This window comes from Sus scrofa, chromosome 8, assembly GCF_000003025.6.
Source record: "Sus scrofa isolate TJ Tabasco breed Duroc chromosome 8, Sscrofa11.1, whole genome shotgun sequence".
Classification (NCBI taxonomy): domain Eukaryota; kingdom Metazoa; phylum Chordata; class Mammalia; order Artiodactyla; family Suidae; genus Sus; species Sus scrofa.
The window spans coordinates 33,409,859-33,433,888 of NC_010450.4; the positions used below are offsets into that span (position 1 = coordinate 33,409,859).

Genomic DNA, 24,030 nt, shown 5'->3' on the forward strand with positions numbered 1-24,030 from the left:
CTTATCATTGAGAAAGGTCTTTGACGTCTTATTTTAGCTCAAAAGAATTCTTACAAATTTTCAATTACATTATGTGATATTCATTCATGCCGAAACATAAAAAATGTTTTTCATCACTACTAGTTTATTACTAGCATTTATGTATCATGTCCTCTGACCCAAATTTGTATTCTATGGCCTCAGGTACTTTCTGGAATACTGTGTATTTCATAGTGAAAAGCAATCTTCCATGGCTTAAAGTAATGATGTTAAAGACATTTAGGTGACTTTCTGAGACCTTGTCTTTGCTAAATTTTTCAATTTGAGCCCCAACCATTCCCTCCCTTAGCAAACCCAAACTCCTTCTACCCATGGGCTGCTCTCAACGTGGAAAGCCCTTCCTTCTTTCCTTTGCCTTCCTGAACAGTGTGGGGAAGAGCAGTACCAAGAAACCTTTGTAAACTCTCCAAACTATAGCCTGGGGGTTGAGAGCCTTCTTCTCTGCTGGCCCCTGTGCATTCTGATCATAATAGCTAGCATCTTACATTTTAATGATATGTTGACCTGTTGGTTTACTCACAACTCAAGGTCCTCAAAAGGACTCTCTCTTTTTTTTTAAACTTTTGATCCACTAACATCCAGTATAGGTCCTGAAGCACAGACACTCTATAAATCTCAGTTGAATTCAGCTGAATTGGGCTCTTATACAGGATGAATTATTACTTTCTCCATAAAAATAGACAAGGCAGAACACCCAGAAAACAACTAAGGAGGAGGGTGTTTCGGATAAACCCTAATATGTTTGCAATTATTACCAGAAGCTCTTGATTACTCAGAGACAAAGAAAACCCTTGGCTTGGATTATCCCAAACAAACAAAAATCTCAGAAATTATGCAAATTGTTCCAAACAAAAGAAAATCTTAGAAAATATGCAAATTTGATAGATGCCAGTTCACAGTGTTTATGTGCTTTCTTTTTTCCCCTTGGACATTTCCCGCTGGTGGTGAGGAACGAGTGATTGTCCTGGGAGATTCCAAACCAATTCAATTTAGCTGTACGATGCAAGAAACAACTTTTGCATCTGCACCCTCCACCCTGTGGCAAATGGAGTAATGAGAAAATAAATGATTTCAAGAGATGTTCAAAGGAAATGGAGAAGAGCTAGTTGGGACCTGGATCAAGCAGAAGTTAACTTTTTCTTTTTTTTAAGGGCCGCACCCATGGCATATGGAGGTTCCCAGGCTAGGGGTTGAATCGGAGCTGCAGCTGCCAGCCTCAGCCACAGCCACAGCCACACCAGATCTGAGCCATGTCTGCGATCTACACCACAGCTCACGGCAACACCGTTTCCTTAACCCACTGAGCGAGGACAGGGATCGAACCCACGACCTCATGGTTCCTAGTCGGATTCATTTCGCTGCACCACAATGGGAACTCCAGAAGTTAACTTTTTTTAAGTAACATTTGACTGTGTATCAATATATGCTGAGAACTGAATATGCAAAATTTTAAGTCTTTTTAAAAAGGAATCAAGAGTACTAGAAACTGACGGTTCTGAAACTTTATTTTCTAGGGATATAATTCCCACAACAGTAAAAGTAATTAAGAACAGAATTTGTTTTGCTTTGTTTTATTTTAATGGGTTTTTTTTTTTTTTTTTTTTTTTTTGGTCTTTTTGCCTTTTCTAGGGCCGCTTCCTGAGGCATGTGGAGGTTCCCAGGCTAGGGGTCGAATTGGAGCTGCAGCCACCGGTCTACGCCAGAGCCACAGCAAGGCAGGATCCAAGCCACGTCTGCGATCTACACCACAGCTCATGGCAATGCCGGAACCTTAACCCACTGAATAAGGCCAGGGATCGAACCCGCAACCTCATGGTTGCTAGTTGGATTCAGTAACCACTGTGCGATGACGGGAACTCCTATTTTAACGTTCTTTACTGTGCTATTTAAAAAACTTTAAAGTACCAGAAAAATGAGGACAAAATTATAAACAAAATATTCTTTTTATTATGAGAAATATAATTCTAAAGTGTTCTGATGATACTGGAGAAGTTGCACCTGACCTCAATGCTCAATATGTTTGTTATATTATTCTTACAGGTTTTTGTAATTTAGTGGTGGTTCCGTGTTTTATCTTCTTAACCATCTTATAAAGCATCAATTGTTTGATTACTGTTTGATACTAGTAATTCAATCTGTGACCTGTAGTTCAGATTGTAGTAATTTTTTTCTTTAAAAATGTTTACACCTTTATTGAGATATAGTTGACATTATAATATTATGTAAGTTTAAGGTGTGCAATGTGTTGATTTGATACATTTATAGATTACAAATTATCACCGTAACATTAAGTAACACTTCATTATGTCACCTAATTACCATCTGCTTTAGGAAACTATATTTTAAAAACTCAAAATTTCACAAAGACTTTACCTATGAAAAGACATAGAAAAGCTGACAGATAGCTGGTGTAAAAGAACTATTGACTTCCATGGCAGAGACTTCTAGTTGCCCCCCAATAAATTTCCTTTCCCTTTTTTACATGCAACCACTTGAACCTTGGCTGGACATTCTGTCCTCTAGTTCTGACTATATTCCTCTGGGTCTATTATTGCAGGTATGGCCATATGACTAGCTTTTGGCTAAAGAGAGCTAAGTGAAAATGTGGTGGGCAATGTCTAGGGAAGAAATTCAAAGGGAAAAGGTTAATTCTTCTTTCTTTTCTGGATGGCTGGAATGTTGGTAAAATGGCTAGAGCTTCAGCAGCCCTTTTGGGCTATGAGGAAGTATACTAAGGTTGGCAGTGCAGCAAGGTGGAAGAAATTTGGTCCTTGATTGTGCAGCTACCACACTGGTCCTGAACTACCTGCTTCTACTGGACTTTTTTCATTTGAGAGAGAAATGGTTAGTCACAGTTACTTTAGTCCACAGTCAGTTTTCTTTTTTTTTTTTTTTTTAACATCCAAAAATGCCATAAAATAACTAGCTTTGCATGATACATGCTAGGGAGCCTAAGTGATAACTTGGATCCAAGTAGCTATTGACCTCATTGAAGATCTCTTTTTCTTACTGTATCATGGAATGCAAGAATTGGGTCCAATTATGAGCTTTATTGAAGCAGACTGCACGGTGACATTCACGGTTTCTTTTATGAGCATTTCTGATTGTTCCCTGGCATGCAACTCAAAAATGAGCTGTACTGGTCTTATGAGCTAGAGTACTGAGCTTGGAGGATTGATCTTCCTTCTGCCCATCTCCAACTATAGCACTCTTTCCCACTCTCTCTACTCCAAAGACACTGACATTTTAGTCTCTGAACCCATCAGGCTCATTCCTGCCTTAAAGCTTGGGCACAGGCTGTTCCTTGAGCCCGGAAATGCTCTTCTTCTCATGAAAGCATCTCTGCAACATTTGAGTTTCAGCCTAAGTGTCCTTTCTTCAAAAAGACCTTCCTGGAGCAGCCATTGAAGTCCTATCTCTTATCATATCACCCTGTTTTCCTACCATCACTTTGTGACATTTGCTTCAGTCATTTGTTATTTAGTCATTTGTTAACTGACTTAGGGACTGGGTCTTCCTCCCTGGAACCCTTCCACCCTGGTTCCCTCAACCTAAACGTTAATGGGGATCTTGCCTAACTAACCTATTACCTAGGGTTAGACACGGTGCCTAGAACTGATGAAGCACTCAACACATACTTATGGAATGAATGAACGGGAGAATGAATTGACCCTAGAAAAGAGCCAAATCTCTGCTGTACTAAGAGCAGCTTTGTTCAGCTTTCCATGCCTGGCTCACCAACAGGGCACTTGGGGTGCACCACGTCCTCCCTCCTATTTATGACACTGACACCTCAACATTAAAAAACAAGATCCTCAAGGCCAACGACCAATTCTCCTCCTCTCTGTACCCTCTCCTGCCTAACACAGAGCCTGAAACACACAGACCTTAGACACTCAATATATATTTGCTCTGTGGTATAGGAAAAGGTGCTGTGTCTACAAAAAGCCATGGAGCTCTCATAGTGACTCTCAAGAGAGCTCTGACTCTACAATGCATGCCACCATCCTGATGTGCCACGACATTTGTCCTATCCATGCCTCTCTTTGCACCTCAGCATCACTACAGGGCTTTACAAAACGGGCTTGGAAGGGGTTAGGCAGCCAGTCTCATTCACCGTCAGGGTCATGAGGACAGGGACCAATGGCATGTTTCACTGGATGGGATCCCAACCATTGACCCATTGAAGAACATCTGACGGAGTTTAGGGTAGTTGTTCCCCCCAGGCTACTTGGCTAAACACAGTAATCTTGGATGAACCTCCTTCATATCATAACACTGCCCCACCCTATCTGCAAGGGCTGGCCTTGTGACCAATAAATTATTACATGCTATCTAGGTAATTAAAAGCTGAGAGATGAATAAGGCTGTATTTAAAACCAGGAAATTCCTCATATGTAAAGTAATTCATTATGGTGGCAAAATGGGCAAGAGCACAATTTAGGAAAATCATATCACGAATGCAGTTTATTAATACCTTTCCTACTGGGGTGACACTAAAGGGTTCAACAAAGATTTTTATTGTTTTTTCAGAGAGACTTTACAAACCTCAATCAAGAGATCTGAAATTCTGTAAAACACATGCTCGTTCCTTAACTTCAATTTCCTTCAGTAGTTTTATAGATCCCTCAGGCCAGGGAGAGCAGAACCAGATGGCGCTTGGGAAGACTTTACAGCGTGTGTCTACAGGGCTGCCATACATTCCCTGAAAAGCTTTGCCGATACTACGCTTCTGGCATTAATCGTGACACAAAATGATCCTTGATGTAGCTTGCTTTTAAATTTGTAATCTGCTGCACTAATCATAGTGGTTAAAATATCTTCTCCTGGAAACTCAAAAAAAAAAAAAAAAAAAAAAAAAAACCCAGGAACATCATCTATTCAAGTTGGAAAAGCAGGCCAGCATATGTTTATATAACATAGCACTTCTCCCCAGGGCCTACCTTGCCCCATAAATTGTTGTACTGGTGTGAAAAAATACAAGTCAGGTCTGAAAAAAAAAAAAGTCCTCCTCTTAAATCACAACCATATTTGTGAGAGGAGAGGAAGACAGCGACATATTTAAAGTCACAGCCAAGCCTGTCATGCTACTTTCGCTTAATTTTCCTTTCCTGAATAATGTCTTGTTGTTGCATTTCCACCTTTGTAGAATCCACTCTCCTTTTACCCTGATGTGGTCATTCCTTTTTTTTTTTTTTTTTTTTTTGTCCTTTTAGGGCCAAACCCACAGCTTATGGAGGTTCCCAGGCTAGAAGTTGAATCGGAGCTACAGCTGTCAGCCTACACCACAGCCACAGCCACAGCAACTTGGGATCTGAGCCTCATCTTTGACCTACACCACAGCTCATGGCAACGCTGGATCCTTAATCCACTGGGAGAGGCCATGGATCAAACCTGCATCCTCATGGATACTAGTCAGATTCGTTTCTGCAGAGCCATGATGGGAACTCTGTCATTCCTTTTTAATAGTGAGATCTTTCAATCATTTGTGGTACTGGGATAGCTGTGCGTTTTTTTCCTTTTTTTACAATTTTATTTCTTTGTCTTTTTGGCTGCCCATGGCATAGGGAGTTCCCGTGCCAGGGATCAGATCTGAGCCACAGTTACTACCTAAGCCACAGCTGCAGCTGTGGATCCTTAAATCACTGTGCTGGGCTGGGGACTGAACCTGCGTCCCAGTGCTCCAGAGATTCTGGGAACTCCTGGGATACCTGCTAATCATTATCATTTGAATCATTCTTAAGGGCAGAGAGGCAGGATTACTGTAATGGAAACAAGACTATAGGAAGGTAGTTTCCCAAAAGGCAATACCCTACCCACCAACTTAGAATAGCCCCCTCCGGCTGCGGCTGGAGTAATTGAAGTCTGCCCTGAATGCTCTGATATTTTGGGGGGGGGGGTAGATTCCTAGTAACTTTAGGCAGGCAGAATGTGCCGAAGGCAGGGGAAAGGAAGGATGTAATGCTGTGAAAAGCACTACGGATCAGTAGTACAGGCAGCTGAGCATAGCTGAAGATGGAAACATCATATGCACATAAGGGACGGCTTAGTTTACCAACCAGATGGAAGTACTCTGATTGGGGCACTGACACTAAAAGGAATTTATACCTTTAATAAAGTTGATAAGGCTGGGAGAAAAATGCAGAGGAAGGAAACAGTAAGAGAAGAAATGTAAAGGAAGAGGGAACAGTGCGTACGGTGGCTCAGGGGAAAGATGGGCTGGGTTTCAGCTGCAGCTCAGATACTTACAAGCTGTGTGACCTGGAGAAAATTACTTAACCACTCTGTGTCAGTGAAATGTGTAATAGGAACGACTTCCCAGTGTTGCGGTAAAATGCTCACAATGTTAAGTGAGTGAAGACATGAAAAGTGCTTATGACAGTGACTGATTCTCAGTCAATGAGGCCCTATTGTCACCAGAGTGGCAATTCTACATTCTCTGATGATGTGGGATGATTGGGTTTTCAATTTCACATATATATATTTAATGAGCTGGGTATTATATATATGCTGATCCTGCTGTTAAGAAGACATGAGCGGCTAGGATACGAAAGGAAATAGCATTTCTATAAATGCGTGGAAGGAGTTAGGCGAGTGTTGAAAAGGGAGAATTAAACATCTAGGAACTTTTAAAAAGAGATGGGAACACTTTTATATCTGGCCAGCATAGGGCAGAGACATCAACAAACTCAAGGGAAGGCAGGGAAAGTGGCTGCAATGAGAAGAGTTCCCATCTGGGAGTAAGGAACAGGAATGGGTCTTAATGAGAAGTTATTTGGTTCCTCAGGATATTAGAGCAACCAATGGGATAAGAGAAGAAAACCTGGGATGAATTCTCTGGGTCACTTGCTAGTGCTCTGCTTACCACAAAGGTCTGCGATACAGATGTAAATGAAACAAGGAATGCCTGGGATTCAACCCGGTGCCTGGAGAAGACAGAGGGTGCACAGCAAATGTTAGTTCCCTTCTCTCACCCTCTTTGTGAACAAGGATTTTCTTTCAACACATTGAGAGACCGACTCTGTCTTCAGATAGGGGCTGCAAAGATGAATCAAGGATGCAAACTGAAAATGACTATACCGTCTTGATCTGTATATGAGTATGCATCCAAGCTGATTATAGACGCATGAGACCCATACTTATAAGATGCCTAACTCATGTGTAATTTGTATCTCGAGTTCCAATTGATATTCACTAGGGAAGGAGTTCCTGCTGTGGCTCAGCGTGTTAGGAATCTGACTAGTATCCATGAGGATGTGGGTTTGATCCCTGGCCTTGCTCAGTGGGTTAAGGATCGGGCATTGCCTTGAGCTGTGGTGTAGGTCGCAGACGCAGCTCAGATCCGGTGTGGCTGTGGCTGTGGTGTAGGCCAGCAACTGCAGTTCCGATTCGACCCCTAGCCTGGGAACTTCCATATACTGCAGGTGTGGCCCTAAAATGTAAAAAAAAAAAAAAAACAAAAAAACAACTCACTAGGGCAGACAATCTGTGCCCTTCAACATTTAAGATGTTCCTCTGGCGAGAGCACAGTGAAAAGAAGTCCATGGACAATGTGAATCTCAGGAGCTGGAAGCAGCTTTGCAGGTGCAGACGAGTGAGGCTCTGCTAAGTACCCTAGTGGCTGGCACTAGGGTTGGTTAAATGAGCTGGGGGAACTTGCTACACTGTGGAGATCTCCAGATGTCAGCAAGTTCTTTTTTTTTTTTTTTTTTTTTTTTTTTTTTTTTGTCTTTTTGCCATTTCTTGGGCTGCTTTCATGGCGTATGGAGGTTCCCAGGCTAGGGGCTGAATCAGAACTGTAGCCGCAGGCCTACACCACAGCCATAGCAACTCGGGATCTGCGCTGCGTCTGCGACCTACAGCACAGCTCATGGCAACGCCGGATCCTTAACCCACTGAGCAAGGGCAGGGATCGAACCCGCAACCTCATGGCTCCTAGTCGGATTCATTAACCACTGAGCCACGAAGGGAACTCCCAGCAAGTCCTTACTTTAGCTGAAATAGCTTCTCTGTCAGCTCTACTCCACCATTTTTCAGGTGTTTGCTCAAAACAAACAAGCAAGGACAAAATATTTCCTCAACGATCCCTCAGCTAACACTGATGGGGTACTAGGGGCCTGCACTGTATGTCAGAGCAAATCAGTACAGAAATGAAGGGGCGGTGGAGTACGAGTATCTCGGCGGGGTGGCTTGGGTGCGGAGGATGGATGGAGGAAGACTAGGACCACCAAAATGCCCCCAGAGGAAAGAAGCATGGAGGAGGCAGTGCTGTCTGGAAAAGAGAACACAGGGCTCACACATCTGATCCTTGAAATACAAGCAAGGGGTCCCTTCAGACTTCTGATTTCCAGATTATACACAACAGAGTCCTCTGAATAACTACGATCAGAGGAGCAGTACCAGGCAGTGCTTAAGGCAGCTGACTCTGGACCAGGTAGCTAGGTCCAATCGTACCTCTGTCACTTAGCATCGGTGAGGTACCAGATGGGGTACTTAACTTCTCTGTGCCTCTACTTCCTCATCTGTAAAATGGGTATGGTAACAAGTCTGCTGGGAGGACCTGGTGAGTTGAGGACATGCAGCTCCTGAGGGTCACGGCCCACCCGGTGGCGTCCTCCTTGACCTCTTTTCCTCTCACTCCTCAGATCCAATCTGTCAGCAAATCCTATCAGCTCTACCTTCAAACTAGATTCAGACTCAGACCATTATTACCGCTGGCGCCCCCCGCCCCGGCCCAAGCCACCATTGCCTCTGGCCTGGGTTATTGCAATAACCTCTGAAGTAGTTCCTAACTCAGAAATCATAGTCCTGCTGCAAAAATGTAAGTCAGATCATCACACTCCTCTCTCGGGCCCTCCAAAGGCTCGCTATCTGACCACGAGTGAAAGCTACAAGGCTCTACGAGAAACTATGGAAATCATGGTTTTCAGCTTCCTTTGCCTGCTGTGTTCTTCTCTGTAACACGTGTATCTATCTATATGTTTCACAATTACTTCGTGTGTCTCCTTCCAGCAGAAAAGCTGAGAAGGGCAGGGAGTTTTATGTTATTCGCTAATGAATCCACAGTGCCTAGAACCATGCTCGACCCACAGAAGCATCTCAACAAAGACTTGTTGATTCAGTGGAATGAATGCATAGAAGATACTTGAAGTGTTCAATACACCTCAGGTAGTTCTGGTGTTATTCTTCCAGATCTTGGTTGTCTTTTTGAAGAACTTCTCTATTGTGTCAACGCCTTTTAAAACCACATAGTGCCTCATCCTTCAGAATGTCACCTCAACCAGGAAGGGGGAATGGGACTGCTATGTCCAGTCTGACTGCTCCATCTTCATTAATGCTGTATCATGCCGGAGGCCCTTGATAGGCCCTGGACCACCCAAACATACATCTTTAATTATCTAGTTTTGGAGGGAACTGTTGCCAAATCAACACAGGAAAGAACTGAAGTCTAGTCTTCGAGTGACACACCTAGAACCCTATTGGTGGCGGCAACAGAAAGTTACCTTACTACCATACCAGGAATCCTTCAAAGAGTGTTATATTCTGGAGGACGCCTTGGGCTGTGTTTCATTACATGGATTATGTAAAGCATGCAAGCCAGGGAATGCTAATATTTGTACTTATCCTGATATTTACAACACTGTATTACTATGAAAGTTAACAGATGAACAAATAAGTTTTATACAAGATGACTGGCCAATTATACACACACACAGAGATATAACTATTGGCACACAAATAAAATTTTCACATTTATATACTTGGCCATATTCTTTTTTTCTTTTTTGTCTTTTTAGGGCTGCACCCATGGCATACGGAATTTCCCAGGCTAAGGGGTACAATCAGAGCAGCAGCTGCCGGCCTACACCACAGTCACAGCAATGCAGGATCCAAGCTGTCTTCAACCTATACCACAGCTCGCAGCAACACCAGATCCTTAACCCACTGAGTGAGGCCAGGGATTGAACCCGCATCCTCATGCATACTAGTTGGGTTTGTTACCTCTGAGCTACAGCGGGAACTCCTATTTGGCTATATTCTTTTTTATTTTTTTTTGTCTTTTTGCCATTTTTTGGGGCCGTTCCCGCAGCATATGGAGGTTCCCAGGCTAGGGGTCCAATTGGAGCTGTAGCCACCGGCCTATGCCAGAGCCACAGCAACGCAGGGATCCAAGCCGCATCTGCAACTTACACCACAGCTCAGCTCATGGCAACGCCGGATCCTTAACCCAGTGAACAAGGCGAGGGATCGAACCCACAACCTCATGGTTCCTAGTCGGATTTGTTAACCACTGAGCCACAACGGGAACTCCTATTTGGCTATATTCTTGATTGAAATACGTATAACTGAATCACTTTGTTGCACAGCAGAAATTACCCCAACATTGTAAATCAACTATATCTCAATAAAACTCAAAAAAATGAAAAAAAAAAGACATACAGATTTTAAGATTAAAAACTGTATATCTAAGGGTAGTTACTTCTTTCTGAAATTAACTGGATTGTACTAGAACTAGTGACTATGTGCAATAAAAGTGTTCAAAAATTGAGTATTGCCACAACATTTTTCGGAACCTGTAACCCCAGTGCTCAGGAAACGTAGATTCTCTACCGGAGAATTTGCGTGGCGGTCTTGTCACCCTCCCTTACACACACGTGCATACCAAGATGCTCTGCAAGCCCTAAGCACCACATATATTTCAAGTTTTACTCTTCTCTTTAAATATATTTAACGGCTTTACGTTTTGGACAAGCTAGTCAAGCCTACAGCTGAATGTATCCATTCCCCCCTATTTTTCAATGCCGCACCAGCTACTTAAACATTATATTCAAAGTATCAGTAGCAATAAAACAACAAGAACAAGAAATGCTGTTAGCACTTCCCACTGTCTGTGAAGTGAGCAGACACGTGATGGGGTAGTGACATTCACTTCACTTTGCATTAAACATCGTATCACCGCAAATCTCGAGAGATGATATTAAGTTTTGTGTTTGGGTCATACCAGGAATTCTACAGGCAAGGGTAGGATTATACTTGGTTGGCTAAAAGCCAATCAAACTTCACACTTGTCCTAAAAAGTAGGTGGTCTAAAGCTCTGTTCTTGTCTTCAAAGCGATTGGCTACAGCTGCTCAAACTATCTCGATTTCAAAATCTTTCGTGTCATTCATTTTGAAGATAAACCATCCAGACATGAGGTCAAATGAGGCCCAATGAAAACGATATTCAGTGAGATGTGACCTTGGAGAAAAGCAGGTCCAATCGGACAGTGGACAAAGAACAGGACTGGAATCTCCAAGTGGCATCGGCAGATATATACATACCCTCTTTGCTTTTATTTCTTCAGGAAAAAAAAAGGACTCAAATTATGGCAAGGAGGAGAGGCAGTCACAACTTTCTCTCTGGTCTCCTCAAAAATACATGATGTAGGAGTTCCCGTCGTGGCACAGTGGTTAACGAATTCGACTAGGAACCATGAGGTTATGGGTTCGATCCCTGGCCTCACTCAGTGGGTTAAGGATCCGGTGTTGCCGTGAGCTGTGGTGTAGGTTGCAGATGCGGCTCGGATCCTGCGTTGCTGTGGCTGTGGTGTAGGCTGGCAGCTAAAGCTCTGATTTGACCCCTAGCCTGGGAACCTCCATATGCCGTGGGTGCGGCCCAAGAAATGGCAAAGAGACAAATAAATAAATAAATAAATAAATAAATAAATAAATAAAATACATGCTGTAAATTTTCTCAAGTTCACCGTATGTGTTTCAAAAGAAGCCTTCGCTTTGGGTGGAAGGAAGTACATGTTCCTTGATATGTCTGGTTTTGCTGTAATGGTATATAAGGCCTCTCTCTAATAAATTTAACCGCAAAAAAAATTTTTTTTAACATGTCTGCATTCTGCTAATTTATAAAAAGCAGGATGCTGTCAGATAAAATTTCATGAAAATGATCTATAAACCAGACTGTCAAAAGTGAAAGGTACTCAGGCTGTACTTAGGGCAACAAATAATGGAAAGCCCTGGAAAGGTTTCCTGTGACTGCGGGAAAACAATGGACTGTAACGGAGCTCACATTACCTTGATTTGCAAGTTACTGTGAGGTCACAGGAAATCCTGAAATGTTTTCCACATTTTCTTTTATACATTTTATGTCAAATTTCCTGCAATTGAAATCATAAACCCTCCTACTGCTGGAATCTCTTCTGAGCGAAAGGGGATCTTGTGACAGTCCCCCCCACCGAACACCTAATAACTCAATTCCTACCAGTGTAACCAGAAAGGGAAAGACGGGATGGAAAGCGGACCATGATAAGGCTGAAATGTCAGCTATCTGAACTCCTTCAAAATGAAAAACACACGGATGCCAGTACAACAACTCCAAAAGTGCAGCTAATTTAGGGACAGTAGCCTTTTCTGTAGAATACGAGATAACAGAGGGGAAAGACAGTCGTGCCAAGACATAAGCTCACCATTTCCCCACATCTCTTATTCAGAATGTATGGTCTGATTTTAAAATGGCATTTTCTAGATGGATATTCTTTTTTTTTTTTTTTTTTTTTTTTGTCTTTTGTCTTTTGTTGTTGTTGTTGCTATTTCTTGGGCCGCTCCCGCAGCCTATGGAGGTTCCCAGGCTAGGGGTCTAATCGGAGCTGTAGCCACCGGCCTACGCCAGAGCCACAGCAACGAGGGATCCGAGCCGCGTCTGCAACCTACACCACAGCTCACAGCAACGCCGGATCGTTAACCCACTGAGCAAGCGCAGGGACCGAACCCGCAACCTCATGGTTCCTAGTCGGATTCGTTAACCACTGCGCCACGACGGGAACTCCATAGATGGATATTCTTAACATGACTCAAGCTCCTGATCACCATAGTTTATTATCCCAGCTATGCCTCTGAAAGGGTAAGTCAGACTTAAGGAAAATGCCCACGTTTAAAACATTCTGTCCAGTTTTTATCACTCACAACCAGTGGAATTTAAAAACAGCTTTTTAAATTGACCAACACGATTTTCACATAAACCCAAGCCAAGCTATTAAGGCTCATTAACGAATATCAATTTTTAGGGTTTGTAGGCTCATGAGATATTAGGATACGTTACCTCTCCAGACATATCAGGGGCCATCGGAACAGCAGGCCACAGACACGAGTAGATTCCAAAAAACACCACCCAGAGTGCGATGCTGCCCCAGATTGCTATGTGGCTGAACTGTGAAGGAACAGAATTTGAGTCAAAGGACTTTCAGGTAGCTGGAGGAACCCAGACACTGATAAAGCTTTCACAAATTTCCTTACTAATTTTTTTTTAATCACATCCATAAAATACCATCTATGGGAATTATCTAAATAACGGTGTGCGGTAACTGGATCTTTCACTAAACGCCAATCTCTTCCACAAGAGTTATAATGCTGGGGGTACTGGCATTTTGAATCCTTCCTTTTCTACCTCCTTTGGTGGCCCTCACCTTTGGCTCTTTGCTTTTTTATCCGCTACCATCTTGAAGCCTCTTTGGTTTGGGCTCTGTACGCTCTCACTGAAGGATGCTAAGACACCAATACTCATCTTTGTGCTGATGACTGTCAAACCCAGATTTCTTGCACCATCTTTCCCCTGAGCACCTACCTTTCTTCTTGTTTACTGCATCTCTCTATCTGGATGTGACTACACATCAACACTAAAGTATCTAAATGGACTTTTTTCTTGTTTAGACTGGATATCTGCCCATGTCTGAGGACCAAACTTTTGCAAATATTATTGGTCTTCAGATCGTTTTCCAGTGAGTTTCTAGCCTTGTGACAACCTCTCCTAAGAAAGGACTCTTAGCCAATGTGTTTGAAGGTTCCCATCTTCCGGGGATATTTACAATGTACAACATACAGTAAAGGCTCTGAGAAGTCTTGCAAATAAACACATTTAAGTTTGTGTTACTTCCTGTTTCCAAACTAGAATCCTCAGTTCTCCTCCCTCCATCCTGACCCTGTAATTAACAACCTGTGGAACTAGGGTAAAGGGACACATAAAGCAAGAATAAAACCCAACAACAATGCATGAGTAATGCGTGAGTAAATGTGATTATTTCTTGGTTGTGACAAAAGACATTCTTACCCAGGTCCAATACGATGTCTCCAATCCAGCTTTCAAACACACAGTTATCACCACAAACTAAAACAGAAGGGAAATGTCATTTTACTTCACAAATATGATAGTTCATCAGATGGGACTGGTACATTATTCACTACTTGACTTGTACGTCCAACAAGCAAAGACACGAGTGGGTTGGCAGATGGCTGGACATTACGACCACGACCGACCCATCAGAACTGCCACTTACAGCATCACATTCTGACTCCCTTCCAGCCTCCTCCTCTCCCTCACTGCCTTGCAGTCTAGCCATAAGGCTTCTGAGCATGGATCTGCTACTTCTTGCACAATTTATGAAGAGTGACAGAGAACTGTCTGCAGTAATCTTGGGTTTCCAAGCTTGCTTTAGTTTTATATCATTTGTAATATGTAAAGCTTCCATTTTCTAAGTATTAAAGATGAACTGTAGAAGTAATCCGACCGGATATTTAGAAACCTAAACACTGACTCTGTAATTTAACTTCCTTGAAACCTTGCAGAGGAGAATGGAAGAGCCTGTTACATCTCTGTGATGTATGCCCTCATGGTCAGCGGTGCCTGTGCTACTAATTCTAAAGGAGGGGACTGCCCTGTGTTTTCCATGGGATGGCATAATGGTTAAATGAAGTCAGGCTATTTGTGCTCAAGACCCCATCATTTATTGGCAGTTCCACTAAGGAACGAGGCAAGTTATTGGCCTCTCTGTGCCTCAGCTCCATCTATAAACTGGGACTCATAAAGCTTGCCTACTTTATAGGGGTTTCAGTATAAAACACCAAGAACAGTGCTTAGCACTGCAGCATTATCTGTTATTATCTATGTATTATCAATAATGGCATTTTTTTTTTGTCTTTTTATCTTTTCTAGGGCTGCACCCATGGCACATGGAGGTTCCCAGGCTAGGGGTTTAATTGGAGCTGTAGCTGCCGGCCTATATGCCACAGCCACAGCAATGCAGGATCAGAGCCACGTCTGTGACCTACACCACAGCTCACGGCAATGCCGGATCCTTCACTCACTGAGCAAGGCCAGGGATCGAACCTGCAACCTCATGGTTCCTAGTCAGGTTCGTTAACCACTGCACCATGATGGGAACTTCAATAATGGCATTGTAAATACCATTAGTAGTCAGGGACTTTGGGGCACTTTCAGTAGTTTTCTGGGATGGGAGTGTGATGCTTGTCCAGCACTGGTGATTGGTGATGCTTGAGTCCTACTTCTGGGCAATGTAAAGATTTGTATACAGTATTAGATGCTTCCCAGTGGGCTTCAAAAGTCAGGATAAAGGGAAGCATTTGGAATTTCTCAGCAGGATATCGAATAGTAATTTTGGATTAATAACTATAGATATCAAATTCTTATTCAAATGTACATATTATTTACCCTGAGTTATATAAAAATTCTTTTTTTTTTTGAATCACAATGCACTTTTATTTTCTGATTTTTCACAAATATACCTAGCCAACTCCCACCTACTCATGGAATGCTCTCTATCAGGAAGGCTGTTAATGTTGGATGTCTCCGAATTCCCTGTGGATTTCTAGGAGGCCTGAATACACTGACTCAACTAAAAACTCTAAATAAAGACAGCGTGTAAATTAAAGTGAAAGAAATACTCCTTTTAAGACTTAGACACTTTAAAGGGCCCCTCAGAGACATCTATGCATCTTCTCTGATTTACTTCTAAACTTTGTCTATCAAACATTTATTTATGCTTTGCATGCATGTTGTCTGCGAACAAGCCAGTAGCCCCCCCAAAACGGGTTGATATCAATGGGAAGGAGGGCCTGGATTTGCCAAAGCCTTAGTCCCTTACTTACTTAATGATCTTCCTCTTAGCTTCCTATTGTTCAGTTATTTAAGCATCATATTGTAGTTTCTCCACCAACTGAGTCAGCTGTGTCGATGGCCACTGAGTATTTAGGACAGCAGCACACTGGCCCCTTTTCAGGGGTCCAAGAAAGGGACACGCACAGAGAGAAAAGGACACAGGCCAGAGAAATCAGAGTGGAAGGGTGGAATAAACTTTTACTGAAGACTGACTGTGTGACCTTGGGCATTGGCATCCAAGTGGAGCTTTTGAAGTTAGAGGGAAAAATGGTTTTGAAACCTTTTTTGGCTCTTGAATGGCAGAGATGGGCTCACTCGCCTCTGTGCATCCTCCACAAGCATTTGACATAGTGACTAGTACAGTGGGGTCCACGCCTGGTGAGGGTTAAACATCCCCAAAGAGTGGAGCTGTCGCTCCCATTGTAGTTTTCATAAGACTCTAGAATAATTACTAGTTAAACTCCCAAGTGGTCAGGTGGTATCTTGCATGAATTTAGGAAAGCAAGAAAATAGGAACCAGGGCAGTAAAGGAAAAAAGAACAAGCAAGAGGCAGAGGGAAAGTGTGGCAATAACAGCAAAGAGGAGGATGGAAAATAAGAGCAACCGAAGGCCTATGAAGTCAGGGAACCTAAAGGACATTTTTATAACGTAATATAAAATAATCTCATGACAGTCAAAACATCTCATTTCTTTCTTTCTTTCTTTTGGCTGTGCTCATAGCAGGTGGAAGTTCCCAGGCCAGGGATCAAACCCGTGCCAGAGCAGTGACCAGAGCCACAGCAGCGCAATGCTAGATCCTTAACCTGCTGAACCACCAGGGAGTTCTTTATTTCATTTTTAAAGGGAAGTACAAACAACCCTTCAATCTAGAAATGCCCACATTTAAATTTGAAAATAAAGAGAGCACAAATGAAAGAATTTGATTCTACGTGCAAACAAAGCAAAGGTCCTGCACTCACAGTGTAAACAAAGTTGCCCAACAGCAAGTAATCGGAGGTTTTCCCGTTTCCAAATACAGTACCTGCATGAAAAGAAGAGAGCTTGTTAGAAATGAAAATAAATGAGGTCCTTTTAGAACATACGAAGGTCCCAGGTTAGGGGTCGAATCGGAGCTGTAGCTGCTGGCCTACGTCACAGCCACAGCAACAGCAGATGCCAGCCGTGTCTGCGACCACACCACAGCTCACGGCAACACCAGATCCGTAACCCACTGAGCAAGGCCAGGGATCAAACCCACCACCTCATGGTTCCCAGTCAGATTCGTTTCTGCTGGGCCATGACGGGAACTCCTTGAAATCCTTTTAAAGATAAATCAGTTTAGGAGTGTGGAACAAAAGAAGGGGAACCAAGGGCCACACAATGGAGCCAGAAATGAGGCTAGTTTATTTTAATTTTTTAATTTTTTTTTTGTCTTTTTGCCTTTTCTAGGGCCGCTTTCCGTGGCATGGAGGTTCCCAGGCTAGGGGTCCAATCGGAGCTGTAGCCACTGGCCTACACCAGAGCCACAGCAACACGGGATCAGAGCCGCCTCTGCGACCTACACCACAGCTCATGCAACGCTGGATCCTTAACCCACTGAGCAAGGCCAGGGATCGAACCTGCAACCTCATGGTTCCTAGTCAGATTGTTAACCACTGTGCCGCGACGGGAACTCCAATGAGGCTAATTTAATAAAATGCTGTATGAAGTCTCATAAAGTTGTTTAATATGGGTTGCAAATGAAAATTAAGTTTCTAATAGCCAACGTGAAGAAGGAAACTGGACCTAACCAATTCTCAGGGTTCATGAATTAAAAAAGAAACACCAAATTGTTCAGGTAGGGCTTAGTGCTAGGGTGGTAAGATAGAAGAAGGCATATCGAACCCTTAAGAAGTCACTCTGTTAACAATACAGATGCGGGTCATAGGGAGCCTTCTCACTGTCTCTCAATAAAGTTGTTGGCACTGAACCAAAAGGGATTCAAAAAAGCACCTCACAGAGGGCTGGCGAAGCACCAATCTAATTCCAGGCATATGGCTCTTTGAGGATCTGGCTGAATTTAGGGGCATATCTAAAGGTATTTTGTTATGCCAACAATGACTAACAAACATGGCTTTTGTCGAAGGGAGTGGCACTAACAGACAAAAGTCCCTGTTCCTGATTAAAACATTCAAATGAAAAGGAAAAATAACAATAATTGCCGGTACCACTGAAAAATTGAAAAGCCATGCTATGTGTCATACAGTATTTTACTTATGCACCTATTTAATAATATTGATTCAAAGCTTAATAGGTAAAGACAAAACCATGTTAGAACAAACTACGAGAGGAGGCAGGGGAAGTGATGCTGGGATGAAGAAAAAAAGATGAGCCAGGCTTTGAAGATACAAACAGGGCTGGGTTCTACTACAAGTTGTGTCATCTTGGGTTATTTATAATCAGTAATGACCAAGGAGGGATTTTGAAGTTAAAATGAGTTAAATAGGAGTTCCTATCGTGGTTCAGCAGTTAATGAATCAGACTAACATCCATGAGATGCAGGTTCGATCCCTGGCCTTACTGGTGGGTTAAGGGTCCTGCATCACTGTGGCTCTGGTATAGGAAAGCAGCTACAGCTCTAATTCGACCCCTAGCCTGGGAACCTCCATATGCTGCCATGTGGCCCTAAAAAAGCAAAAAAAAAAAAAAAGAGTTCAATATCTACAGCATCCAGCCATGCTCCACCATGTGACCAGGAAGGGCTGCTTAAGGGTCAGGCCACAATCCCTGGAGACCACCTTCTCTATGGGATATTCCATGATGAAGGACTTTGGGGCCGATGTGCAACATGCCTCATAGGTTTGTTGTGGACCAACAGAAACGTGTGCAATCAATCTGCGAATGTCCACGGTACCAAAGTAACAAGCTTAAATTGACAAATAACTGATAGTATCTTGCGATTTCTTTTGGACTTCCATGCTTCTGCTCTGTGGCTCACTGGTTAGGTCCCTGAATCGATATAATTAAGTTATCAAAAAGAATCGTAGTTGGGTCCAAATCAACCCTATCACTGGTCTGTCATAAGGAAGCGGCAGATTCACTGTAAAATCGAATTGAAAAACAGTTAAAAGCCTTTTTCTGGGCTTGTTGGATTTGGTATCTGGATGATATAGGTAAATTATTGGTGCTAACACTTTCCGGTCTCTGGAATCCCTTTACGCTCTTAAAAATTATTAAGAATTCTCCAAAGCTTTTGCTTATGGGGTTTATATCTATTGATATTTACCAAAATTAGAAATTAAGACAGAAATTTTAAAGATATGTCTTGATGTATCTAAACCCAACAGCAATAAAGCCAATATGCAATATAAACAGATTTTATAAAACATAGTTATTCTCCCAAACAAAAAATTAGTGAGCAAACAACACTGTTTTACATTTTTACAAAATCTTTAATCTCTAGATTAATAGAGCTGGATTCTCATATTGTTTTGGTTGATGTATACGAGGGCAATCTAACTTCACAGAGAGACAGAGTAATAAAGGAGGGGGTATTTTGATAATCTTTTCTAATAATTGTGGCTATTCTTTGATACCATATCAGAATTCAACAAGGAGTCTCTTACAGAGGTAGAGATAATTCCCTAAAGGTTAGCTGCGGTGTGGAATCAGAAACTGTTTTGGTAATGAGCACACTGTAGCATATACAGAAATAGAGATACACTGTTGGACACACAAAACTTATATAATGCTATAAACAATGTTATAATAAAAAATACAGTAAATATTAAAAAAGGATGGTTCACTTTGTATTTTGAAGAGATCTTTTACTTATCTTGACTCTGCAATGTCATCAAAGTAGCTGGTTCAGCTCACAACTCAGTCTCCAAGACACTCTACCTTGATACAACTGCTGGATGTTGGTGTGCAGCTGAAGTGCTTTCTGCATGCTTCCCATATTGTCACACAGAATATTAATTAATTGGATGTGCATCAGGAGTCAGGATTTAATGAAAGTATTAGGTTTACAGCATCTTCAAGAGCTTTCTTAATTAAAACGGCTTTTTTTTTTTTTTTCAGGTGGGTGCATGGCAGGGAAAAATATATAACTATTAATGCAATCATACCACTGTTTGTTTCAAGGTACCAGCAATTTTATTCACTATTGCTTTGCATCATCAGTGAAAAAAACAAATAATGTCTTGATAATATAAACATTTTGAAACTGAAATTTTGATCTCATTCATTCATGCCTCTCCCATCCCCAAAGGTCTTGGGTATTCCCAGGTATCTGTAGACTATAACTTTGAGGAATGCTGAAGCAGTGAATGAATGAATATTTAGCTATACATTACAGAGCTATTTCTTTTCAAAAGTTAAAATACAAACACATACTCCTTATTTAAAAATAAAAACAATGCAAAAAACATCAGGGTGTTAAAACAATTTATGCGCTATGTCCTATGCCTTTTAAGAAGACAAAGTTCTCTGGACTTGGCTAGATTTGGGTTTCCCAGGCAGCTCCCCTTGAGAACTGTTGCTGCTGAAGCTGCTTGGCATTGGCAGTTTCCCAGACAAATGCAAAGGGAGACCCAGGATCTGCTCTCCAGGCACTGGAATTACTTGGGAATTCCTTTCAAACCCTGTCATTGCCAAAGTGTCTTGGATGGCTAAGCCTTTTGGATGCTGTTTGGTTTTAGCTACTTTTTTTTTTTTTTTTTTGGTCTTTTTAGGGCTGCACCCAGGGCACATGGAAGTTCCCAGGGCAGGGGTCGAATCAGAGCTACAGCTGCTGGCCTACACCACAGCCAGAGGAATGTGAGATCTGAGCTGTGTCTGTGACCTACACCACAGCTCTTGGCAACAACAGATCCTTAACCCACTGAGCAGGACCAGGAATAATACCCAGGTCCTCATGGATACTAGTCGGTTCGTTAACTGCTCAGCCACAACAGGAACTCCTGGTTTGAGCTACTTTTGACATTTTTTCTTTTTTCTAGTTTAGAATACTAAAATAGCAGTTTCCTAGATGGGCACTCCTCATCTTTCATTCCTACAGTAATAGTGCATTATGGAAATAAACTACCTGGAGAACTTGTCTAAGGTCCTATAGTGTACTCTGGATTTCAACACCCCATTTCTTCCCAGAGGGAAAAAGGTCCATCAGCTGATGAATGGATGAACAAAATGTGGTCTACCTATACAACGAAATACTATTCACCCATAAAAAGGAACAAAGTTCTGATTTGTGCTGCAATAAGGATGAACAAAGGTCACATATCATGATTCCATTTATATGAAATGTCCAGGATAGGTAAATCCACAGACACAAAAACCAGTGGTTTCTGAGGGCTGGGGGAGGGGAGGGGAAATGAGGAGTCACTGCTAATGGGTATGGGCGATAAAAATATTCTAGCTTTAGTGAGCAGGGACGTTTGTACAATTCTGTTACTATACTAGAAACCAGTGGATTGTATAATTTAAAATGGTGAATTTTTAAAAAAAAGGGTGATTTTATGGTATGTAAATTTTACCTCCAAAAAAAAAAAAAATCCCATTGTGATTCTCTTGGCCTACTGGGTCACTGTTTCATATTTAATTAGGTTTTCTTACCACACTTATTTCCATGGCCTGAAAAGTGAGATTGTTGTACTGGTAGAGCAGTGACTAAAGGGATGAGATAAAACCTCTTACAGGACATGAAGCTACCACCTTGTCTGGACCACTTAGTCCCTGACTCTTTGCCACACGCACCCATGAACTCATCTTCAATGGGCTGGGTGTGCCCGCAGTGAGTCAGGCACTGTTCTAGGCCCTATGAAAACACAGTGAACTAAACAAACAGTTCCCTGAACTTATGGAGCTTTGGTTTTAACAGAGGAGAATAACAGTAAAACAAAAACAAACAAATAAATAAAAACATCTATCACACCCTGATAGGCAAGCACCATGAAGAGGACACAGCAGGATGGGATTGGGGGCGGGGCGGTGCTGGTGGTTCTTTGGGGCAGGGGGTCCAGGAGGGCCTCCCGGAGCACAGCCCAGAGGTGGGAGGGAACAGCAGTGAGGGTGAGGAGAAGCATGACGATCTGTGGGCTGGAGCACGGTGAGGCAGTGATGGGGAGGAGGGGGAATCAGGTGAGGGCTGGGGATTTCATTCTACATGTGATAGAGTCTGTGGAGTTTTGAGGAAGGGGGTACCTGGTCTGATTAATGCTTTACAAAGATCCCTCCAGCTGCCTGGAGAGAAGAGATTGTAGGTGGGATAGAAAGATGACATTCTACACTATCGGCCAGTGAGGACTGCCACTACCTGTAAAGAATGCATGGATGTGTGGGTGGCGTATGTGTTGCTTTTTAAGTCCCAGAGTTTGGGAGCAGAAGGGTCAGCTGTCTTCCTCAGGGGCTCAAGGCAAGGTCTGCTCCAGACACAGCAGCCTGGGCTTAAGCATCCTGGAGTTCTCTTTTCTAAAGTAGCTACTAAATCATTTTTATGTGTAAAGGAAATTCACCATGATCCTATCTCTCAAAACTGACAGAATAACATTGCTCCCTCAAAATCGGCAGACAAAAAGCTTGCACTCCAAGGTGAACATAAAAACATATTAAAAAGCTCATTCAAAACTCCGGCTCAAGTACTTGAAAATACTAGCATGTCTGATTAGGTTGAGTATAAAGAGTTGATACAAGCCTCACAGGTATAATAAATAGACTACATAAAATATTAGCACTATTGTCTTCAAACTATACATCAAGAGAGGGGAAAAAAAAAAAAAAAAGAGTCCTAAAATTTAACTCTCTGCAAGTTTGGAAAACATGAGAAGGAGCGAAGAAAGGCTTTGCATATATTAAATCACTTTGCTCCCACAGGCATAGTAAAAATCCTTAACGTGTACACAACTTTTAGACGCATGTATTTTAGGTTAAGGAAAATACCATAAAATGAAACACTGCTATAATTTTTAATATATATTGACAGTGAATTATTTTTCTAAAAAAAGTACAAAGTCATCTCTTAGCATTCATATCCTTTCTACTTACCATACTGAAGGGCTTTTAGTGGAAACCAAAACAGAATAACTGAGTGGAAGAGGCCATTTAAACAATGAACCCAGAAAACCTGAGGGAAAACAAAAATCCATGAGAACCATTTGCGATAAACTAGCTCTGTGAACTCTGACCTTTCTTTTTATCTGTGAGCTAGATTCACAAAACGTGTTTCTGTCGGCCCACCACTGTGAATTAATAGAACTGACAGACACTTTCTGCCTCTTAGACCTTCATGGGTCATTTATTTATTTTTATGTTTCTCAAAATGTTTTTTCAGCTTCACTGGAATTTTTTTTCTCCTTTTAAGAAACCAAGTATTAAAGTTTAAATCTCTGCCTGATAAAAGAAAATTTCAAATAACTGCAGATCCTGAAATCCTTTAAGTAGGACTGCTTTCATAATTCCAGAAGAAGAGACTTTTGAAAAGACGGCGATTTGCTGAAATCTCTACCTTCGCTTTTCCACGTACAAGAAAAGTGTAAACTTTTTAAATGGTAAGGATAAAATGCATTCTTGCTTTCTTTCTTTCATGCCCACGATACACTAAAAATAGTAAGTATAACATTTAAATGATATACTTCCTTAAGGCAAAGCATTTTCACTAGGCACGGAGTTATAAAAGACTTTCATTAGTTTTAAACACCTGCTGACCTCAAACTTCATACAATTATAACATTAATAGTTATCCCTTGATCGTATTTTAAGAACAAGAAAGCAGTATCCCTGGTCCTTTCTTTGTAACATGGGTGTGAAAGATTAAGTTATAGAAGGACTGTTTAGAACGCTTACTGCCCTCTGAACGGTTGCAGTTTTGGCATTTAGAAGTGCTTTCGCAAACAAAACTTATGCTAAATAAAATTGGCATGTATTAATAGTTTTAAGCTGTTCAAACAACAGAAATGAAGTTGCCTGCCTCCCAAAATTTTCCACTGTGATCTCAACCTCTTTGTTAGTTCACACAGCCACAGCGGATTGTATGATCCAATTTACGCTCCAATACATTACACATTTGAACTTGTGTTACTCATTAACCTTTGTCTCT

General features: G+C 41.9%; 1 protein-coding gene across 1 annotated transcript in view; it reads right to left on the reverse strand.

Moving 5' to 3' along the window:
- The window catches only part of ATP8A1 (ATPase phospholipid transporting 8A1), a 252,807-nt gene that overhangs the window by 25,366 nt on the left and 203,411 nt on the right, over positions 1-24,030 (reverse strand). The window contains 4 exon segments of the mRNA XM_021101159.1: positions 13,130-13,237; positions 14,135-14,191; positions 16,940-17,001; positions 22,980-23,058. Of these exon segments, the coding sequence (XP_020956818.1) occupies positions 13,130-13,237; positions 14,135-14,191; positions 16,940-17,001; positions 22,980-23,058 (306 nt within the window).